The 22,263-nt window shown below is 39.2% G+C and overlaps 1 protein-coding gene across 1 annotated transcript in view; it reads right to left on the minus strand.

Moving 5' to 3' along the window:
• The window catches only part of Scfd1 (sec1 family domain containing 1), a 68,436-nt gene that overhangs the window by 15,440 nt on the left and 30,733 nt on the right, over positions 1-22,263 (minus strand). The window contains exons 12-19 of the mRNA XM_057783419.1: positions 21,471-21,561; positions 20,745-20,818; positions 20,027-20,108; positions 10,979-11,075; positions 8,798-8,868; positions 7,101-7,180; positions 4,065-4,127; positions 2,223-2,298 (exon numbers count right to left, since the gene is read on the minus strand). Coding sequence (XP_057639402.1) covers positions 2,223-2,298; positions 4,065-4,127; positions 7,101-7,180; positions 8,798-8,868; positions 10,979-11,075; positions 20,027-20,108; positions 20,745-20,818; positions 21,471-21,561 — 634 coding nt within the window. The remainder of the gene's footprint in view (positions 1-2,222; positions 2,299-4,064; positions 4,128-7,100; positions 7,181-8,797; positions 8,869-10,978; positions 11,076-20,026; positions 20,109-20,744; positions 20,819-21,470; positions 21,562-22,263) is intronic.

Below are 22,263 nucleotides of genomic sequence, written 5' to 3' on the forward strand. Positions count from 1 at the left end.
AACTGGATAGCTGGATTGTAGCCACTTGGACCACAGCAAGTAGAACACACCAGTCTTCTTCTGTGCACAGAGCAGCTGTCAGTTTGTAGACTTCACTGAACAAAGCACAGATGAAAATAATTAAATGAAAAGTGTTCTGAGCATATTTCTCTTTATTCTCAGACATTGCTGTTTAGAAATAAAATGGAAATCACTTTATTTTTTCTTTTGTTTTTGAGGCAGGGTTTCATTATGTAGCCCTGGCTGGCCTGGGGCTTGCGCCATATGATTTCCTGGGTGGTCGGGAAAATACAGAGATCCACTTGCTTCTGCCCACCAGTTCTAGGATTAAAGGCCTGGGCTAGCATGTCTGGCAGAAAACACTACTGTGTTAGTTGGCAACTGATTTTTTTTTCTTTTTTAATTGCCAGAAGGTTAAGACATAGACTTGAAAGGAAGAGTTCCATTCATAACAAATTATAACTTTTGAGTTATTTCTAAAATCTGAAGTAGAAATAATTCATGAAGCAGAAATTTATCAAAAAATATATATACAGTGGGAAATCTATTCCCTAAGATTGGTTTTATAATTTTAGTTACTGGAAATATTTAGATAAAAAACCATGTTAACCTCTCTAATGATGTAATTACTTAAAAAAAAAAGAAAATATTCATAAAAATCAAACCCCAGATATTAATATTGCATAGCCACAGGAGGGAAGGTTTTCCAAGTCTCCTAGAATTAGTTCTCTGACATGGTTGACTGCTCCATGGTAGCCATTTCTAACTTTGTAATTTTGGGTGTGGGAAGATGCTCTGGTGACCATGAGGGAGCAGGATTGGAGACAGGGTCGCTGCTGTTCCAATTAGGGTGCTGGAAAGTGACAATTCCTATGTGGAGTTCAGACAGAGAGTAAAGATGGAACATATGCAGATGCTGCAGATTCATAGATGCCAGGGGATAAATATCAGTGTTCTAGAAGCCAATTTACAGACTAATTCCAATGCTCATATCATGAATGAGGAAGCCATAAATATGATATGACTTTCCTTCTCAATCACTGTGTATTCATAGCAATAAAAATGAACAAACTAGGACTATCTGGGTCCACATCTGTCCCCATCCACACACCCAATTTCATCAGAGTGTTGAGACAAGCCCTTACCATAAAGCCACTGCTAGACAGACTACCCATATTTCACTCTCTGTCCCAAATGCCACTGGGTTTAAAGGGAAGCCGATCAAGATCTTATCTCTACTCCTGCTCACTTTAGTGAAGCATGCTCGACATTTAAACTATACAATGTAGTGTTATGATATCCACTTATACTGTGAAATGGTTATTATACAATATTCAGAGTTCAAATTTTCAGTTGCATAAAATTGAGTTTTCTTACTTAAATAATAATCCTGAACAGAGATCACTTAAATAATAATCCTCAACAGAGATCACACGCTGCAACCAGCTTTGTCTTTCCAGCTTTAGCTGGTACATTTCCATTGCTTGTAAATTCATTTCCTGCAAATTCATTTTTTAAAGGTATGTCAGTTAGTGGTGATTTCTAAATTTTGCAACTTTGTGTTTATATTATCACCACATTCTTGTGTAATTATTCTCACAAAAATATATTCAAGTCTGTAAATTTTATTCCACTGTCTATTGTGAGAGTTGATATTTATATAGCTTACAATGTTTATTCTGATAAAAACAATTCAAAATAATCTTTTTATTCCCGATGAAAAGGCTCAAGCAGGTAAAGGTGCTTAGTGACTCCAGTTCCATTCTTGGAACCCAGGGAAAGGTGGAAAGAGAGCCAACTCCACATATGCCTCCATAATGAAAATTAAAAAATTAAAAAGCCAAAACAATCCTTATAGATGTAAACAGAACAGTTACAATATTCTAAGCCTCTATCTCTGCAGTCTCTTCTGATGCCTCTTACTTCTGAATCCTAGACCCCCACAGCGCAAGTGCCCCTAGACACTTGGGCATCAGGACAGTGCAGGGTCACAATGGGCTTCCATGAGTTTAACATACATTTCTAGACAGACACTTTGCTGGAGAATAATTTGGCAATATGTATTAGGAGTAACTAAAATGTCCATACCCTTTGATTTGTAAGTAAATTCTTAATTCTAGGAATTTTAGTGTGGGTGGGAGTAATCGGAGATGAATACTAATTCAGCAAAAACTAAAGCCATCTATTCCAGGGAAGGAATGCCTTCCGAGAAGGGCGCTCACCTGCTGCTTCAGTACTAGGTTCTTCACGCCTTCCATCACGAACTGTGACCCTGTGTTCATGACTCGCGATAAGAGTCTGGTAGGGCGAAAGACAAAGAAGACACACTGAGTTTCGGCCGCTGTACAGTTTGCTCCTCCAACAGTGGTGGTCGATTACAGACCACGGGCTGCTCACTGTGCTGCACCTTACTTCCGTAAACAACACTGTGGGCATTCCGCTTCTACGGATATCGCTGCTGCAGTTTTACTTAATAAAATGGTGTTAAATAATAATCATATAAACAATATAAACATTCATTGCTTATCCTTATTCATAGATTTTGGTAAATTATAATTTGAGAATCTTCCACCTTTCTGACTGTTTTAGTGCAAAAACAATCAGAGGAAAAACAGTAATTCAGACTTTGCTTCTGGCGTTCACTCACACATAACACACTACACTGCCTGTCAAGTGTTGCTGGGCTCTATCACAGCAGCTGGATCCGATTCTGTCATGTGGACAGAAAACTGACCATGTAAAAATGGTGAGCACAATAAACACTGACTGCTGCTTCAACTGTGAACTCTGAACAAGCACAAACAATGCTCACAGTTATTTGCCACACCAGTTAACAGTTTTGCTTCACAGTCTCATATGAGGATCAAAGGATACTTTATAAGAATAATTCTACACTGTATAAGAAAGCTAGGAACAGTTTTCAATTTGGCCAAGATTTTCTTAAAGCACATTATTTCTTAAATAATATTTTATTAATATTCTCAAATACAAAATATGTAAGAAACCTCAGGCTCTATATATTTTATATGATTTAAAGACACGATGCTGGCAAATCTATTTTTTAAAATTATAGGAATTATTTTCCTTTCTCTTATCCTGCCCTTTCTCCCCTGTGTTACTAAGAGGAACAGGATAGAAATCCTCCATTAACAGAAATAAGAGAAGTGCCCAGGATGGGATGCATGGCTCTGAAGGGACGTCCTTTCTGCAGGTACCTCCGTGAGTGGAGGCCAACCCGTATAGTGACCTCCAGAGGGGAGGCCAGCTGAAACCATTAAAACTAGATAAATCGCCGGGTGGTGGTGGCACGCCTTTAATCCCAGCACTCAGGAGGCAGAGGCAGGCGGATCTCTGTGAGTTCGAGACTAGTCTGGTCTACAAGAGCTAGTTCCAGGACAGGCTCCAAAGCCACAGAGAAACCCTGTCTTGAAAAACCAAAAAAAATTTAGAAATTTGAAATATGTGTGATACAGAAAAGAGTAGCCACAATTGCCTTGTTCAGCAAATTGGAAAACCACATGAATACTACAGCGGTCTCTAGGACCGTGGCTCTCAACCTTCCTAACGCTGTAACCCTTTAAGACAGTTCCTCACGTTGTGGTTACCCCCAATCACAAAATTATTTTGTTGCTACTTCCTAACTATAATTTTGATAGTTATGATTTGATATGCAGGATATATATGGGACCCTTGTGAAAGGGTCATTTGACCCCCAAAGGGGTTGTGACCCATGGGTTGAGAGCTGCCCTAGGGTGAGGAGTCATTCCCCAGCCCGCAGGACTAAATATGTCATGGTTAGGTCTTGAGCAACTAGCTTTAAAAATCTATGTTATGGCTATCAATAGCAATACAAAATAGTTTGAGCCTCGCAGTTTGTAAAACTGAAAGGTGTGACAGAAACATATGAAACGAATACCATGTGAAAGACATCCCCTTACATTTTAGAGAGAGAATGAAAACTACTCAAGCAAGTCTTAAGGAAATTTTCTGGAATGTGGCAGATACTGTGATTTTAAGACATGAATGTTTGGAGTACGAAGGACCAACATCATCAGCATACTTACCCCATTGGTTTAGTGGTAGTGCTGCCATAGCTGGCGGGAGTTGAGGCCATCTTGGCAAAAGCCCTATGAAACAAAGAGGTTTATACTTACAAGTGGACAGAGTTATCATTCGGCATCTTGGCATTAAAAAGATTTACTGGCTAACTTCTAAGATGTGCAGATCTTTAAAAATATTATTGTTTTTCAAGTAGTTATGTTACAGCCGTCATTCGAACAGTGAGACTCCCTAAAACACGCCAGTGCAGGGCTGGGTGCAGCTCAGCAGCAGAACACCACAGCAGGCACCAGCACTGCAGGAACAAGCAGGAGCCAGAAGTGAAGCCTCTTCCTATGTGAGCATTACCAAGAGACCCAGGCAGCTAAGCTCAGCTCACTGCTGGGCAGCACACACTCCTGCTCCCTGCAGACCCCTGCTCAGGCTGTCCTTTGGGGAGTTCAGGAGAAGAAATGCCACATTTTCTCTAGGGACTCTGCTCACAGCCCACCCCATCAGTCACTACATAGAGATGGGCTCCCTCCAGTTACATTACAAACCACGCAGTTTTACATGTAACTGCACATGGTTATATATTTTCAAGTTTTTCTAAAAAGTTTAGAATCTCTCTTAAGTATGATTGGGGAAACTAAAAATTGGAGGAAAAGAGAGCACTTAGGTGTACTTTAAAAATATGCCTTCCTCCAAGAATATTTTCACATTTCTCTACATAATTTGCAAATACCGGATGTTCCCCGAAGACTCTCGGCATTGCGAGGAAAGCAGCTGCAAGATGCTGATGTATGTTCTTCCCATTACAGATGTGCACAAAATGCAACACGGATGAGTAAGACAAGAGGCAGCATCCTTTTGCAATCTTGGTCCATTACATTCTATTAGCATACTACACACTTTATATCAACATATCTTTTTCATGGCTCTTAGCTACTTCATGTGCTCTGCACAAGAAGGTGGGCAGAGCCCAAAGGGTGTTTTAAGAGTGAAAAAAAGAAGGAATCACTAACAACGTAGCTAAAATGCTAAAAATGTTCGCCTTCTGTCCTGACAAAGTCTAGCAGTAACAAGACAGAAATCCAAAGTAAACGCAAAGCTTTCAGTTTTGTTCATGAATGGGGCCATAAACAAAGCTATAAATAGAAAACGTCAAGGGGCTTTCTCTACTTGAACCTAACCAGGAGGAGGGTGGAGCACTCTGACAACACCAGCTTCAGGGGCCCTCTAGGTGATGGACTGCTGGAGCAAGGAGGCTGCAACGCCGACTCAGCAAAAAGTGCGGCTGTACAAACATCACCTACTCTCTGGACAGTGACATTATGTAGCCCAGGCTGGCCACGTCCCTGACATCTGCCTCAGTCTCCTGAGTGCTGGAACTACAGGCTGTACCATGATTTCTGGAATAAATACAATTTTCCTTTTCTTTAAAAAAATATTTATTACTGTTTCTACATTACAGTGCCTGGACCTGCTGAGCCATCTTGCTGACTCAGCTTTTCCTCTTTATATCTTTCTCAATTTCCTAAAATTTTATTTGTTTACAACTGGAAAGTAAACAAATGTTACAAATTAGAGATTAAACATATTTTAACTGCATGAAACAATTGTCTTTCCCATAATAACTCTGAACACTGTTTAGTAAACTTCACATTTAACAAAAAAGGAACAATGACACACTGCCCCACAGTCAACTATTTTGATCTATTTTTTGCTTTTTCTATTGCAAGAATATGGTCAAATAGAAGAAAAGTTCAAAATGTCACCGAAAGCATGGATAATAAAGGGCCCTCCACAGCCCCTCTAGAGAAAAAAAACACTGTTAAGAACCTGGTGTGTTTCTTTTGCTATACGCAATGGAGATTATCTATTTTCTGAAAAGTGATGCAAAAAAACATTTTGAAGGCAATGCTTGTCGTAGAGATTTGAAAGGAAAAGCAGCCAAAGGAAACAGATGCACGTGGAGCTACAGGCAGGTGCGTGCATTTCAGCTACACGACCAAATGGATGCGTGTGTGAACACATACAGGTGTCACTCTGTACAAATGTCAACCTGATTTTGGCTCAAATGCACCTACCTAGAAGTTTTCTCTGCTAAGCAAAGGCAGCCATTGGCTAAGATCTTATCACTCAGTTTGACTGTCTGAATCATTCAGTATCGTTAACATCATTCTTTCATTTGAGTATTAACTGTTCCTTTAACACATGTAAATTCAATGACAGTGCAGGTCCTCCCATCAAGCTCCCAATTAGGAAACATCATCCTCTAGCATTCATGAGGTTTGGTTCCAGGATCCTCAAAATGGTTCCAATCATTAAGTCTTCTTCTATCATGATTTTCAGTTATCCAGTTGAATTCTATCTTATAAAAATGCTACAATTGTAGGAAGATTGGACAGTCCAGGTCTTGCTATGTAAATACCCCAAGTTGCTACTGACCTTGTGATGAATCACCCCCCTTGGCCTCTCAGATGCTGAGATTACAGGAGTGCTTCATAATCCACGTGAACCATGCCAGCCTAAAGTACCGTCATTATTTACCCAGTTCACTGCTGGACACTTAGGTTGGTTTTCACTGCTAAAATTTTATAGTTCCAATAACTTCTTTGGATAAATCCTTAAAAGTGGTAGGGGGTCAAAACCTTTTACAGCATTCTGGAAAATCATCAAAATTTATATTCCTACTAGCAGATTATAAATGCACCAATTAATTTTTCCATTTCCTTGGCACAATGTTTTTTAAATTTGGTATTGTCCTGGTTGCTAGTTAGTAGTTTTGAGACATTAGATCAAAAAGATTTCAGTCTCTGACTTTCTCAACATATTAATCAGTAAAGAAAGTATAGAGCTTGTCCCAAGATAAAAGGTGTCCCTATTTTATGTGGCTGTAAGCTGTGCATATGGCGGGCCAGACAAGGAAATGCTATGCACTAGACATAAGAAGTCACCATGACACTGTTCAGCCTTATTACTAGCATTCCTACTTTCTTGGGAACAAAATTCGAATTATGACCTTAAGTAACAGGAAAGGAAAAGGAGCTACAACTTACTTCCACTGTTTGATATACTGTAAAGGGCTAAGGTTGCATCCTGCATCTGTTAAAGCCTTTTTATACTGCTCCAAATCAGCCTGCAAAAAGAAAAGAACTCTGTGATAAACACCACACTTCTCACAGAAAACTGTGTTTGCTGTTACTTGAGTAATCAAGATGGTAATAAAAATGCATGAGTTTAGATGCCAGGCACCCACACCAGGTGGAGCTGTACCGTAAATGACTACCCAAGTGAGTATCTGGAACAAAAGTCACAGAAGAGAAGGTAGCCCTATAAGTGTTAAGTATGATATTCCGTCATGCCCCAGGAGTTCATCACCTTTCTTCTCTACCGCTAAAATGGACTTCCTCTCTTCAGAACAAGCTCTAAAGAAGTGATTCAGTTTGGCCAAAAATATTTCAAATCAGAAATATCAAGAGCGACACAGCCTGAGAGGGCCTGGCCTCAGGCTTCTCTTCTCATTTTCACTGTAGGACTCCGAGTCATTGCTGAAGAACTGCTGTCCTCACATTTTAAACTGTTTCTTCCTCCCCTAGTCTCTCTATCCCCTGATGAGCACGTCCAGTTGAGTTTGTGTAAGTTAACGGAGCCTAGCACCATAGTGACTCCGCTACAGAAAGGAAGTGAGGACTGCATGTGTTCTTGTGTCTGAGTGTGGGGCACAGAGACTGAAGTCAGTTGCTTCTTCAGTCACTCCTTGCCTTCTTTGAGACAGGGTCTCTCACTGAACCGCGAGGCATGGAGTCAGCTTGACTGGTGGCCAGCAGGCCCCAGGGATCCTCCTGTTTTCCCATCCCCAATGCGGGGATTGCAGGTGCACACCTGGCTTCTTTTAAAACATGGAAGCTAGGATCACGCCTGCATGATAAGCAAGCATACTACGACCAAGCCATCTCCCAGGTCTGCCAAGAGAAAACTTTTAAGCTCATCATTTACGAGAGATCTTTCTTTGCTTTTTTAGGACAATTAAGCTGATATTGGTAATCATGATGTAAGCCTCTTAGTGATCACCAGAGTTTATGAAAGTCTTTACTAAAAATCAGGTAGTCCAATTAAAGCTATATTAGGTTTGGAAAAAATATCCTTAAAAATATTATAAATTGGACATCAGAATCTAAAAAACAGATAAGTCTTCACTGATGAGCAAGCTGTTTCTAGAACAGTCTGCAGCAAAGCAAAAGGGCCCTACATAAATACTGATTTAACATGCTAGTAATATTTTGAAGCTTTGTAACTTAATAACAACAAACTGGTACTAAGAATTCTCTCAATGGTATCTTGGAGGTTCTTATGCTTGCAGTTTATTGTCCAAAGCTACAGTTGGTTAACATAAGGAAGAATCCATGGTCTCCAATCCACTTTCCTTTACAGAACTACATCTAGAACAGGGTATGCTATGTAACAGTCACTAGTTTAAATCAATCTAGTATAAAATTATAAGAAGCCAACCTTCAGAAAAGCCCAGAAAACTGGACTAATTAGTTTAAACCAGTTATTTTTCCGAAGAATTTTGAGCACTTAAAAGTGGTCAGGTACTTCCCAAGTGGTGACAAAAATATTGATATAAAATTCTGCAGTAAACAGAATCTGCCTTAATTTTTTTTAAAAAATAAATGATCCTTCATTTCTATTTTGAAACTAGCTGGCAACTGCAAATGAGCACCCTTCCTCTCAACAGTGTCAATGGACATACCTCAGAAGGTGCTTGCTGCGTGCTTATATAATAGATAAGAAACAGCCTCATCTTGTCTTCCGGAGTTCCCGCTACATGAGAAGGGAAATGAAAAAAGACTTATAATTGTGATTATTGTGCGTTATAATTAAAACTCAGAAGAACTTTAAAAGTCAAGGCATGTAGAAATACAACAAAACAAAATGTGGTTCTTATTCAACTGAGATGAAGCAGGAAGTACTAAGACTCAAGCATGTGAGACTGAACAGGGGAAAAGTGGGTTAGCGGAGTCACCACAAAAACACCTCCTTGATCTCCCAACTGCCTAGAGGCTAAGATTATCCTCAGGCATAAACTACAAAAGCAAAGAAGGGATACAGACAGGGTAAGCGTGCAATTATAAACATCATCTTTTCAGATGGCAAGGATGGCTTGCACGTTACCTCAGGATACCTGGGAAGTAGGGCTGTCTGAATCAGAGGCATCGCCGCACTAGGTGTGTGGTTATGAGATCCGCTGGTTAAATGAAATCATCTAGCTGAGCCCAAAGTCTTATTTCCTAAACCTGTGCTCTCCGAGGAGATTTATTTTACTACAAGGTTCATGAAAACCACACTTTTATATTAGAATATGAAATGGAATATATTTACAAGATAATAGTAAAACTTGATTTAACTGTGACAGCCGATGAAGCATAGAGCGTCATGGGATTTAGAATCCAGACACTCTTCAATTTATCTTTAGTTTCTGGATGTGAGCACTCAGCAGCAGGTTTAGTCAAGTTCTTAGGTTTATACCACCCTGGTATTATTTCATTACCGACAGCGCTAAATAAGATTACCTAATGAGGTATTTATTATGGTTCTTTATTGTAAAATTTCTACTTCTCCCTTTATAATTAACAAGTATCTGTAGGGACATACTATGGTTTGAATGTGAAATGTCCCAAGCAAGCACATGTACTAGGGTACCAGTTGCCAGCTGACAGGCCTTTGAGAGCGACTGACCCAACAGACTCACAAAATGCGGCACCACTGGGAAATGATGGGAAGCAGGAGGTGGTCTAACTGGAGGAACCAGGTCTCTGGGATATGGTGCCTAGAGACACTGCTCTTTTAGCTTGGTGGCCATCGAGTGAGCTGTTGTGCTCTACCACCAGTGACTAGCCATGATGCTCAGTGTTACCTCAGGTCCAGAGCAATGGAACCAAGACCTCTGAAACCTTCCCTCCTCTTAAACTGTTTCAGGCATGTGTCAGTCACAGTGACAAAGTCTCATTAATAAACACAGTGCTCTAAAACTACGTAAACATCCTATAAAATTTCAATTATGTCACCTCTTTTTTCTATATGGAATCAGGGTTTTCTTTTTATCCTGTGAGCTCTAACCCATGAGTTATTATTATCTTTATACTTTGATGATCAAATGATCATGATCTGCAGCCTCTTCAAATGTTTAGGTCGTTTTGACACGTTTCTTTTTTGTTGTTGTTGTTATTTGTTTCCTGGCACAACAAATGTTCTACTCCTTTTTTCTATTTCCCCTACTCTATCCAGTAAGTCAGCCTCTTCTGAGCTGGGTGGCAGTGGAAATGTTATTTTCTAGCCAGAATCTAATGGGGGTGCAGCTGCTCCCAGCCCCCCCGACTGGCAAGTCCCAGGATTCCCCGTCTCTTCCTCCAGCGCTAGGAGGATAGGCTCTGCTGAGCCCCACGCTGCTCAGACGGTCGGCTGGGATGGACGGCAAGCGCTCCACCCTGCAGGCCGTCTCCTCGGTGCGGTTTGCGAAGCCCGCCACACTGTTTGTAAGAGTGTATTTCCTGAACATTTAAAGTAGAACTCAGTTTTAGTTACTGTTTTCCCATGATATTCTCTGGGACAAACCAAAATGAAGTAAAAAACAACCCCTGAAGATGTTGTTTTCAATTTCATTCATTCAAATCTTCCTGGAAAGAGTAGAAACTGATAGCCGTCTATATCAAAGACTTAAGTACAAAGTATTTACAAATAGTACCAAAGAAAAACTAAATTAGAAATAATTTTTCCATTTTAAGAACTGCTATGTTGAAAATTTTCAGCAGAAAAATAGCTCATTTAATTATCTTGTAATTAGAACTGGAACTGACTGATACAGTAATTCTACCTGAATTTTGTCTGGAGTGAAATGCTAGATTCATCCCTAGCTCAAATTTATGACACATACCATCAGGGTCAGATATGACGTCTAGGAGGGATTTATCCAGAGTAGTCTTGCTCATTATTTTTTCTTCATATTCAAAATATACATCCAGTTTTCTTGCCTGTTTCAAAATAAACATTAGGTAAAAATATAAAGTAATAAAAATATAGTAAGAGTCTTCTGTTAACAAATTTCTATTTCTTATGATCAAATACATAAGCAAATGTTTATTTAAACATAGTTCAGTTTCTTATTTTTGACTGTGAGTTTACTTTTGTAGCATGGGGATCCACACATTCAACCTAACCAGACAGAAAGGTAGCCTACTTATATTTATATTTCTAGTGTTCGTTCAACAAGCAAGATCCCTTATTGTCATGTCTTTTTGTTTGTATTGTTTTTGAGCTGAGTTCTGAAGTGATCTGGAGACTCATGATTAGTTGTTTTCAGTCGGATCATCCCAGGACACAACAGAACAGAGCCATCTGAAGAGAGGCAGATCAAGGAATGGATTTCACGTGTGAGCATCAGGAAGCAGTAAAGGCAGTGGAACACAAGGCCATAGTTTTAAAGTCCTGAAGCACTCACACAGTTAAATTAAAAATGGGGCTGGCAAGATGGCTCCTTGGCTAAAGGTGCTTACTGTCATGCCTGGTGACTCCCACAGGAGAGCTGATGTCTGACACGAGTTCTCTAAGCTCCACACACGTTCTGTGGCACATGATGCACACATAAACATACAGTGTTGCACAACAGGACAGCACAGAGAAGTAACCCTGGGAAGGCCCGTCTCTCAACTGTCACTTTGCACTGCTCCTAAAAGTATTCATTTTTTCCCCCATATTTTTCAGTTTGTTGAATAAAATTAATCCTCTCTTCGTTACCTCACTTTTCTCAGGGTAGAGAGTAGTACAACTGAAGAAAATTCCTGTCAGAAAGGTTTTCTAAAAAGCTTTACTTTATGACACATTATAAAAACTACCACTTAGCCAACATGGTGATTGCATGCTTTTGATTTCAGCACTAGAGAGGCAGAGACGGTAGATGTCAGTGTGCCTGAAGCCAGCCCTGCCTACACAACCTGTTCCAGACCAGCCAGGCTACATAGTGAAACACTGCCTTTAAATATATATATTTGTATGCTACATATATATATTTTACTTACATTGTGTCTTAAGCTAGAGTGAACTGTTTAGTGTAAGAACGCAGTATTTAGTGCTATTCACATTTATGGATTTCATGTGGCTGTTCTGTGAGGCAACTTTAATGGCCAAGATATGACATTAAAATACAATTTAATGAGAGCAGTCCCATGATTTATTAAGGTAGTATGGTCTAAGTTTATAGCCTTCCAATTATTCTTAAACTAAGAACAGGATTTTGGGTCCCTAAGGTAGAAAGATTGCCTATTCTTTAAATAATAATAATAACAACAGATTTTCAGTAAGGCTCTTAACAGAAGTTAGGTAACAGAAGTTGAAGTTAGACATTCTTCATTGGGCTTGACTTTCTAGAAATGCACTGTCTTGTTTGAGAGAACAATAATAAATATTAATTATCGATACTGTTTTATGAAAACATATAAACTGCTAAGGCTTTCAGAAACTGTTTGGTTTAAATATATTCAAGCAATGTATTGAACACTTAAAGGTAAACCTAGAAAATGAACAGAAAATCACAACCAAAGCAGCAGAAGACCTAGGGAAAAACAAACAAACAAGAAATGAAGACAAAAAGCATAGGAACTAAAAGCTAATTATTTGAAAAGACCAATTAAACTGATGTTCCTATAGTCATATACAAGAAATCCAAGAAACTGGACAGATTCCTAAGACCAGAAATGATAAAGGAAAGGTTATTCTCAGGGATCAATAACATTAAGGAGATAAAAATGAATTTTGAACAACTGTGTATCCACAAACTCAAAAAGATATAATCAGAGACTCAATTTGGAGCAACGATCTGAGCTCTTAAGGTCCAAATGAGGAGCAGAAGGAGGGAGAACATGAGCAAGGAAGTCAGGACCACGAGGGGTGCACCCACCCATTGTGACATTGGAAACTGAAGGGAACACTAGTATACTATTAAATTTGACTAAACATTTACAAAATAACAACAACAAAAACTGCAACATAAAATCCAAAGCAACCAACTAAACAAACAAACAAACATACAAACAAAAAAACAAATATCTGTAGTCTTTTCTAAAAAAACAGGACGGTAGTGATGAGAAGGTCCAGAGCAAGGCAAGAATGTCTTAGCACTGCCATTGACTGTACGGCCTAGCAAGTCAGTCAACTAGAGATGGAAATAAAGGCATACTGAATAAGTAGGAACAAGACAACTTTCTGTTGCAGAGGACAAAACTGCCCAAATAAGTAACATGAAAAAAGTCTTGGAACTAAAAAGTAAATATTGGCAAAATTGTAGGATATAAGTTATATAGCACCATGAACAACTGAATGCCTAAAGTACAACTACCAATTATATTAGCATCAAAAACTTCAAGAAAGGATCACAGAGAAAAACATCGAACACTGTCAGTTTGCCAGTCCTTTCTGGTTTGACACAAAGACCCAAGAGTCCTAATACAAAGCTTAGTCAGTTATTGTGTAGGTATTGACAAATAATTTTGTGATGACATGGAGTGGCAAGAGATGTATGATAGCCAACAAATTAAGGAAGGAGATTAAATTTGAAAGAATGGCATTACTTGACTACAAGATTTGAGAGGCTACCATAATCATTTGACTGTGGTATTGATCAAATAATTGACCAACACTTCATTCTAAGAGAAAAGAAATCCCACCAAAAGGACTCAAAGAAATATAGTTAATCAAATTTTGATAAAAACAACACAACTGAGACACTCTTTTCAATAAATGGTGTTAGGAAAAGTAAAACAGTCACATACACAAGCTAGGCACAGACTGGAAGGGACCATATATATAGTAACATCTAAAACAACTAGAAGGAGAAAAACCTTGTTTATTACAAGAAATTAGAGAGTCTTGGATATGGTTATAGTTGTCAGATACATTACCAAAGACAAGATCCATGAATGATACCTTACCAGAAAAGTAAGAAAAGATGTGCCATAGAAAACGGAAATGGCTCGGCTTCTCTAGCCAGCCAGCAGGTGAGTTTCCTGCAGGTAGGCTGCTCCAACAGCCCTATTCCATCCATTGGACCTTGAAAGCTGTTAAGCCCCACTCTGTCCCCAAACCCTCTTATCCCTCGCAACCTCAGTGGAACTCTGAAATACAGCCTGCTACTACATAGAGAGGACCAAGAGAGCAGGCCAAACAGGAGACCACTTCCTAAATGTAACCCCAGTAGCACAGACATTGAGAGAAACAATAAATGGGACCTCCTGAAACTGAAAAGCTTCTGTAAAGCAAAGGACATGGTCAACAAGACAAAACGACAGCCTACAGAATGGAAAAAAATCTTCACCAACCCCATATCAGACAGAGATCTGATCTCCAAAATACACAAAGAACTCAAGAAATTGGTCATCAAAAGAACAAATAATCCAATTAAAAAATGGAGTACAGACCTAAACAGAGAACTCTCAACAGAGGAATCTCAAATGGCTGAAAGACACTTAAGGAAATGCTCAACATCCTTAGCCATCAGAGAAATACAAATCAAAACAACTCTGAGATTCCATCTTACACCTGTAAGAATGGCCAAGATCAAAAACACTGATGACAACTTATGCTGGAGAGGTTGTGGGGAAAAGGGAACACTTCTGCATTGTTGGTGGGAATGCAAGCCGGTACAGCCCCTTTGGATGTCAGTGTGGCGATTTCTCAGAAAATTAGGAAACAACCTTCCTCAAGACCCAGTAATACCACTTTTGGGTATATATCCAAAGGATGCTCAATCGTGTCAGAAAGACATGTGCTCAGCTATGTTCATAGCAGTATTTGTCATAGCCAGAACCTGGAAACAACCTAAATGCCCCTCAACCAAAGAATGGATAAGGAAAATGTGGTATATTTACACAACGGAGTACTACACAGCAGAAAAAATAATGACATCTTGAGATTTGCAGACAAACGGATGTAGAAAACATCATTTTGAGTGAGGTAACCCAGACTCAGAAAGACAATTATCACATGTACTCACTCATAAGTGGTTTTTAAACATAAAAGAAAGAAAACCAGCCTACAAATCACAATCCCAGAGAACCTAGACAACAATAAGGACCCTAATAGAGACATACATGGGAAGTAGAAAAAGACAAGATCTCCTGAGTTAATTGGGAGCATGGGGACCATAAGAGAGGGCTGAAGGGGAGGTGGGAGGAAGGGAGGGGAGTAGAGAAAAATGTATAGCTTAATAAAATCATTTTAAAAAATAGAAAAAAAAGAGCAGGCCAAGAGAGACCTCAGTGGCTCCCTGAGACACAAGACAGTGACAGTACAGAGCAGAGAAAGAACAGTTCCCAAAGACACAGACAGCCACTGCAAGGACTGAACCAGGAAGCCAATGTGAAAAGTCTGTGCACTACATGATTCTGACACGCATCTTAGAAAATGTGATAGTATAAAAACAGCACAGTGATCAACGGCTGTTAGGTCTCCAGCGGAAGATGAGGCTGCAGGGAGAAGCAAAGATGAACAGTGGAACAGGGGTGATTTGAGGATCCTGAGACTACCCAATCTGGTACTGTAATTGTAGATATAATTCATCCTACAGTCATCAAAACTTAAAGTTAATATATATCACAAAAATAAACTCCAAGGTAAATTGAGGACTCAAGCTAACAAGAATGCATAAATATTAATACTGATTTACCAAACATGCTACACTAATGCAAACTCTTACTAGTGGGAGAAACTATCAGTAATATTATATTAGATGAGAGTGGCAGGGTATGCAGAAACTGTTTTTATATTTCAATCTAATCCCACACCGTGGTACAACTGATTGAACCTATGGCCTTACACATGCTAGGCAAGCTCAATCTTTTTTCTTTTTTTCCAATTTAAACTTAAAACTACTCTAAAATAAACGAAGGCTCATAATTAAACCCCAAAGACACAGCACTGGAGAGATGGCTCAGCAAGCATGCGTGTCCGCTGCTCTTGCAGAGGATCAAGTTCAGTTTCCAGCACCTACACCCAACTGCTCACAGCTACTTGCAACTCCACTTCCCAGAGATCTGACATCTTCTTCTGGCAGCTGACAACACCAGCATGGATGTGCTCATACACACAAATACATAAATAAGAATAACTTAAAAAAAAGACATATTTTAAAAAAGGACAATAAACAGAGGGCTATAGTTAATAAAGGCATATGTGATGTCCTTTGAAACTTCCCTTCTTATTCCTTCATGTTTATGATATAGAACAATGTCAAAAGAAAAGAGTACACTTTGTGTGTGCTTAAAATATACTGTTAGGAGTATGAAGCCCTGCATTTACAACAAGCACAGGAGGTACAGAAAAACCATATATAATGAATGGAACTGAGAACACGATGCTGTCAGATAAACCAGGGAGACAACCTAACACGTGTCACTTATATGTGAACTCTAAAAAGTCAAACTTAATGGAAACAGGCCAGAAGAGTAGTAACCATGTGTAGGGGAATGGGGCATTGTCTACTGAGTGGTATGCATGCTTAGTTATGAGCAATTTCTAGATCTCAATTATAGAATGCGCTGAGAACTCTACATAAAAATCATAATGTTTTGACAATAAAAAATATTTACTGGTTAGGAACATAAAAAAGATGGCCAACATTAAAAAAGGGCTCTTGACAGACCAAAAAAATTTAAATTTTGCTATACGTGTATTTTAATAGAATTTGTTACATCAGGATAACTTGTACATATGTGATGTACTCAACAGGACTGTAATTCATCTGTAGACATGGAAAATAAATATGCACCTAGAACAACTAAGCAGGACCAGGAAGCCAATACATGACTATTCCTTCTCAAAGCCCTCCTGCCCCCATCTGAAGAAACTACACAGAGCATTGTTTTCAACAGCTGCCTGTCGCTATTTTACTTATAAATATGTATGTGTATGTACATATGCGCGCACACACACACACACACGTTTAGAGTACAGTTGCTTTATATATCCCCTTTGTTCATTTTCTGAGGCAGGACACAAGGAAACTGATTTCTTTAGAAGTCCTAGCCATCACCTCTAATCGATGTTTCAGTGGAACATTAAAAGGCACTTCAGCTGGATAAGGACTGGGGAAATATTCTCAATGAAGTTTACTAATCTTCTGAGGGTTTAAGTGGCGCTAGTAGTTCACTTTGATTTAATAAAGAATTATTGTTGAATGCTCATTTATTTTACAGACTCTGTATTTTAAAGCTCTGAGTGATGGTTTTCTTTGTTAACACACATGGCTCTCCTACTTCCTGATGGCTGATCAACCAGTTTACTTGCACACAAGTCTTTTACATATAAAAGCATGCTAGTTCTTGAGTGACAAATTAGCTTCTAGCCTAAGATGTCCTTTCTAAAGAATCAACAATCCTAGACAAAGCACTTTCCCAAAAGCATAGGGTCATTCAGGTAGAACTGCTTAGGCCAGGAGTGATGGCATAGTAAACTATCTTACACAGACACCGTCCACTGGCATAAATGCATCCAAATCATAGCGTGAAAAGACAATCACAAGGGCTATCACATGCAAAGTGTACTTTACACGGCACCGTTTTCTTATAGTTTTCTACTTCAAGCTTATTTTCAGAATCTCCACCTCTCCCTCAACATACTTGCCATTTGAAACATACATCACATGACTCCATCATAATGAAATCCTTACCTTTTGGACTCCCTATTCTACCACTGTCTCCTCAGTAAAGCCCAGCAGGCTCCAGGTTCTCAAACATGCCCGTTACTTTACAGCTATTACTCCTGCCTAGAATGGCCGTCTCTGAGATCTCCACTAACTGGCTGCTTCTAGTGATTCAGAACTCCACTAACCTGGCATCCATCAAGGCTGACTTACTTCCTTAACCACTTAACCTCAGACCTGGCCTGACAGTTGCTCTTTGTTGCCTCTTATTCGTCTTCTTTGCTGTTCTAACATCACTTCTTGACATCTTTTTTCCATGATATTTACTTTATTTTCATTGTAATATAAACTCTATTAGAAAGAAGAAATTGTTATATTTACTAGAGATTTTTAGAGCATGACCAAAGATATAGTCACATCCATAAACATGACTGAATACTATAAGTAAGCTTTTTTAACCAAAATGTTCTAAAACCAGAAGTTCTAGCCTGGCCTACTGTTAAAGAGCATATTCATAAAGACACATGGTGGAAGAATACATAAGCCAGGAGAAAAGAATAACTCTCCCTGGTTGTACACACTGTGTTATCTCTGCAGCAGACAATGACCTCACTGAAACTGGTGAAAAAGGTTTTTCCAGTTAATAGAGGAGCAACATACGGAAGTGAAGACACTAACAGAAACACTGACTTCACAGCTACAGTTCATATCTATAAGAATGTGAAAAATACTGAGTATCAAAAATATCAAAGTGTCAGCTGAACAGAAATTATACAGGCTCAATTCCATACTGCACAATGTCCATTATCTATGTATCAATTATTTTCTAGTGCTTTTTGGCTTTATAAATGATTAACAAATAAAATGTCTAAGTCCCTTCTCAAAACAAAAACAAAACCAATCAAAGTACTCTCTGCATCTCTGGTGAGCAGCACTGCACTGTTTGCCTGCACTATGGCACCTGCACTATAAGAGACAGTTTGTGAGCCTCGGGCAAGGGCCTGGAGATTTAAACACACAGAGACATGGCCATCCTTGAAACAAGAATGCCCCTTTACTGTGTTCAGGGACAGCTTATATAGGCTCTGGCCATGCCCCTGCTCTCGGGATTTTCAGCTGCAGACTCATCAGAACCCATTCCCCTGCCATCAGGGTCTCCTGCTCAGAGCAGCTGCAGGCTGCACAGAGCAGAGGAAAACAAGTTGTTGACAGGAATTCAGGGTCTGGTGGTCTGCAGCCCCCAACACAGCACATACTCTCATCTTTCAGCGTTTCAAATGCATCACACGGAGTGGAAAGCAAGTCTGTCTGTCTGGCCACAGGATTTAACTGGATGTCTTGAGAACTAACAACAGCAGAATACTGAAGAACTCAAACAAGCTCATGTGTGGTAACTATAAGTAAGAAAAGAGCTATGAAGACAATACTGATCAGCTCCAATGTATTTGTTTCAAAAGTCACTGTCTTATGAGAGAAAGCAAAGTGTTTTGATGTCTAAAGCAAAAACTTCAGAATCAAGTTACACAAATGAGTCATGTAATTAGTGTACTTTAGTGTATTTTAAGCAGTATCACATCAAAAAGGATTCCTATGCTGGGCACTTTAGTGCATAGTCTCAGTACCTGGGAGGTGAAGTCAGGGAGATCCGGAGTTTGAGGCTGATATGAATTAAGATGTGATATGCCCATAAAGATACTATGAACTTATCAGATATCATATATAAAAGAGGATATAAAATTTCATGTTATAAACAGAATGTATGTTGAAATACTAATATTATGGACATTATGGTTATGTACAATATACTCAAATTTTCCTTATTTTGCCCTTTTAATGTGACTATTAGAAAAATCTAAAATGACACTGGCAGCTGATATTATATTATGGTTAGAAACACTGCTTTAGACACTGACCCTCGGTCCATGATGACAAGAAGGGAAGTAACAACACGAACACAACAGAAAAGGATATACTAAGGTTGAGGTCAGCCCAAGTCACACTGTGAAACCATGCCCAACACAAAGAACAACCACCAATGCAGAATTAAAAATCTGCACTGCCGATGGTTAGATACATGGCTGTTTATTACCGGTAAGAACAGTCAATGTAGAGCTAGTATTGCGATTCTGCAGCCCAACCACTAGTTAGTAAGTGGTCTTCCTGGATTCTGAGGTTCATTTGCAGAACACGAACACAGCCCTGCTGCCTCCTGTAATTATACCTTACAATGTTAAGAGACGCTCAATGAGAAACAGATATCAGTGGATTGTGGAGGGAAAAAGTTACATTTACCTTTATGTGTTCTAAAACAGCAGTGGCAACATTTGTATGGAGATCAATAAGTCTTTTTTTTTCAAGGAGTTCTGGCAAAGAACTATAAGTTACAAAAAATCGAAAATTAACCACAAAATTTCTAAGAAAGTAACACAGACCTCAACAAAACCCCTGTCTGGTGCTCATGAGGAAACTCAGAACACTGAACCAAAGTGACAAGTTAAGCTATCCACTCAACTAGAGCCCTGGCTTGACCCCAGACCATATGCATCACTCTAGTAACACAGGTGAACACTAGCTTACAATAGCCTGCTGCCAACTCATTACTTCTACAGCTGCACATTCTGCTTCCGACGTTTCGGGGTTTAGAATAAAACGAGATTAATAGAAACATGCTTTTACCTATAGTTCTAAAAGTATTGAAAACCTGTTCCAACTGAATTAATAGTGGTAGCAATAGCAAAAAATAACAATGACTGATTCCACTCATTACTAATACTGTTTTCCTAGTAAAATTACCTGAGTTGGAAATTGCTAACTATTCACAGAGGCAGTTTCTCTACTGTGGCTGAGGAACAGAGATCAGCTTAAATGTGCTCAAAGCCTTCACGTCTTCAGACTCCGAGGCGCAGCTGCTGATGCCTACTGTTTCCTATTGTGGAAGTTATTCACGATTTTTATCTTCCAAAGTAAAGCCCACCATGGGGAAGACTGCAAAGGGGACATATGCACTCACCTGACAGCTGACGTGAGCTTGGCAGTGTTATCAGAGAGCATGCTGATAGCTCCCTCGTCTTCTCCTTCTAGACCCTGTGAAGGGAGGAAAAAGCTCTTAGAACTGTACCATCACCAGGCCCAAGCAGAAAAGTCAACACACCTCAAAGATAATGATAAAGATAAGTAATAATAAATTGGGCCACCTGCATGAACAGTATCCTTTTGGGGGTGTAAGCACACCCGCTTTGACAACTACAGAAAGGTTCTAGTGGCCACCAGTTTAGCAGGAGTGTGTAAAGGATCAGCTGGCACTGCCAAACAGGAAATGCCCAGACGCTGGCTGCCGAGACACAGGACTCAGGCTCACAGCTGAATTCTGTCCACAGTAGGGAAGAACAAGCAACCCTGGTGTACACATCTCTAAAAGTAATATTACTTGTATTATTTCAAATCACAATCCATGCCTTAAAATACAGTTTCTTCTTAATATTTAATTTGTTTTTGAAAAAGAATATTAAGGCTGGTTGTGGCAGCTTAGGCAGGACTGCCATGAGTCTGAGGCTAGTCTGTGCTACGGTGAGGCAGTCCCTCAAAAACATCACCCTTGAGTAGATGAAGACTATCTTGTTATTCAGGTAATAAATGGCCTTGAACTTTTCCAAGGGAAAAGGAAGTGAACACTTTTGCTAACCCCCTGAAGCTGTCCTTCCTCCACCTTTGCTCCGGGATGCAAACAGGATCTTACCATAATGCTCTTCAGCCGTTTCACCTCATCCTCCTGGGCTCTGTACGATTCTAGCTCTTGCTGGACTGATTCTGCAACTTCTGGGAAGGGGCTGAAACGACATTGCACTAGATTAACTGTAAAAGTAAAAGATTCATGTTTTGCAAGTGTATTTTGAAATACATACAAGAGTATTACTTTAAAAGCACATAGTTTTGAATATATTTTATATATACCTTGCGTAGAAAACAGCGAACATAAATAAAGCTATGTAATTTTAAGTTTGTATCAAGATCAGAAGTCTAAACAAACTTAAATTTTACTTCCAGCCTTCTCATTAATGAAATCACATTTTCTCTTCAATTATAAATTGTTTAAACAAAATATATCTTATTATTTAATTACAGGACTGAAACCAAAGGAAGACAAGTATATTTAAGCATTAAATAAACATTGCTACTGAAATTAGCAATATCAGAGGACTACTCCAGCGTAATTTTAAAAACAGCACCCTTAGTTCAGCGCTCTTAGTGTGCTCCGGTGAAGAGCACTCCTAACTCTCTACACTCTCTGAAGGCCTCTCTGATGATATGCCACCATAGCGCAGAAAACAGACACCAATTCCAAAGTAAAGATATTACTTAAAAATTTTAATAGTATCTCAAACTACCATAGTCAAAAAAAAAGAGACAGTAACAGCTTCCTGCTGAGAAGCCAAATCCTTGTTACAGCCACATGGCTTTCTTTACATTTTTTTTTTTTTTTTTTTTTTTGGTTTTTCGAGACAGGGTTTCTCTGTGGTTTTAGAGCCTGT

The sequence above is a fragment of the Chionomys nivalis genome, chromosome 10 (assembly GCF_950005125.1).
Source record: "Chionomys nivalis chromosome 10, mChiNiv1.1, whole genome shotgun sequence".
NCBI classification, from domain to species: domain Eukaryota; kingdom Metazoa; phylum Chordata; class Mammalia; order Rodentia; family Cricetidae; genus Chionomys; species Chionomys nivalis.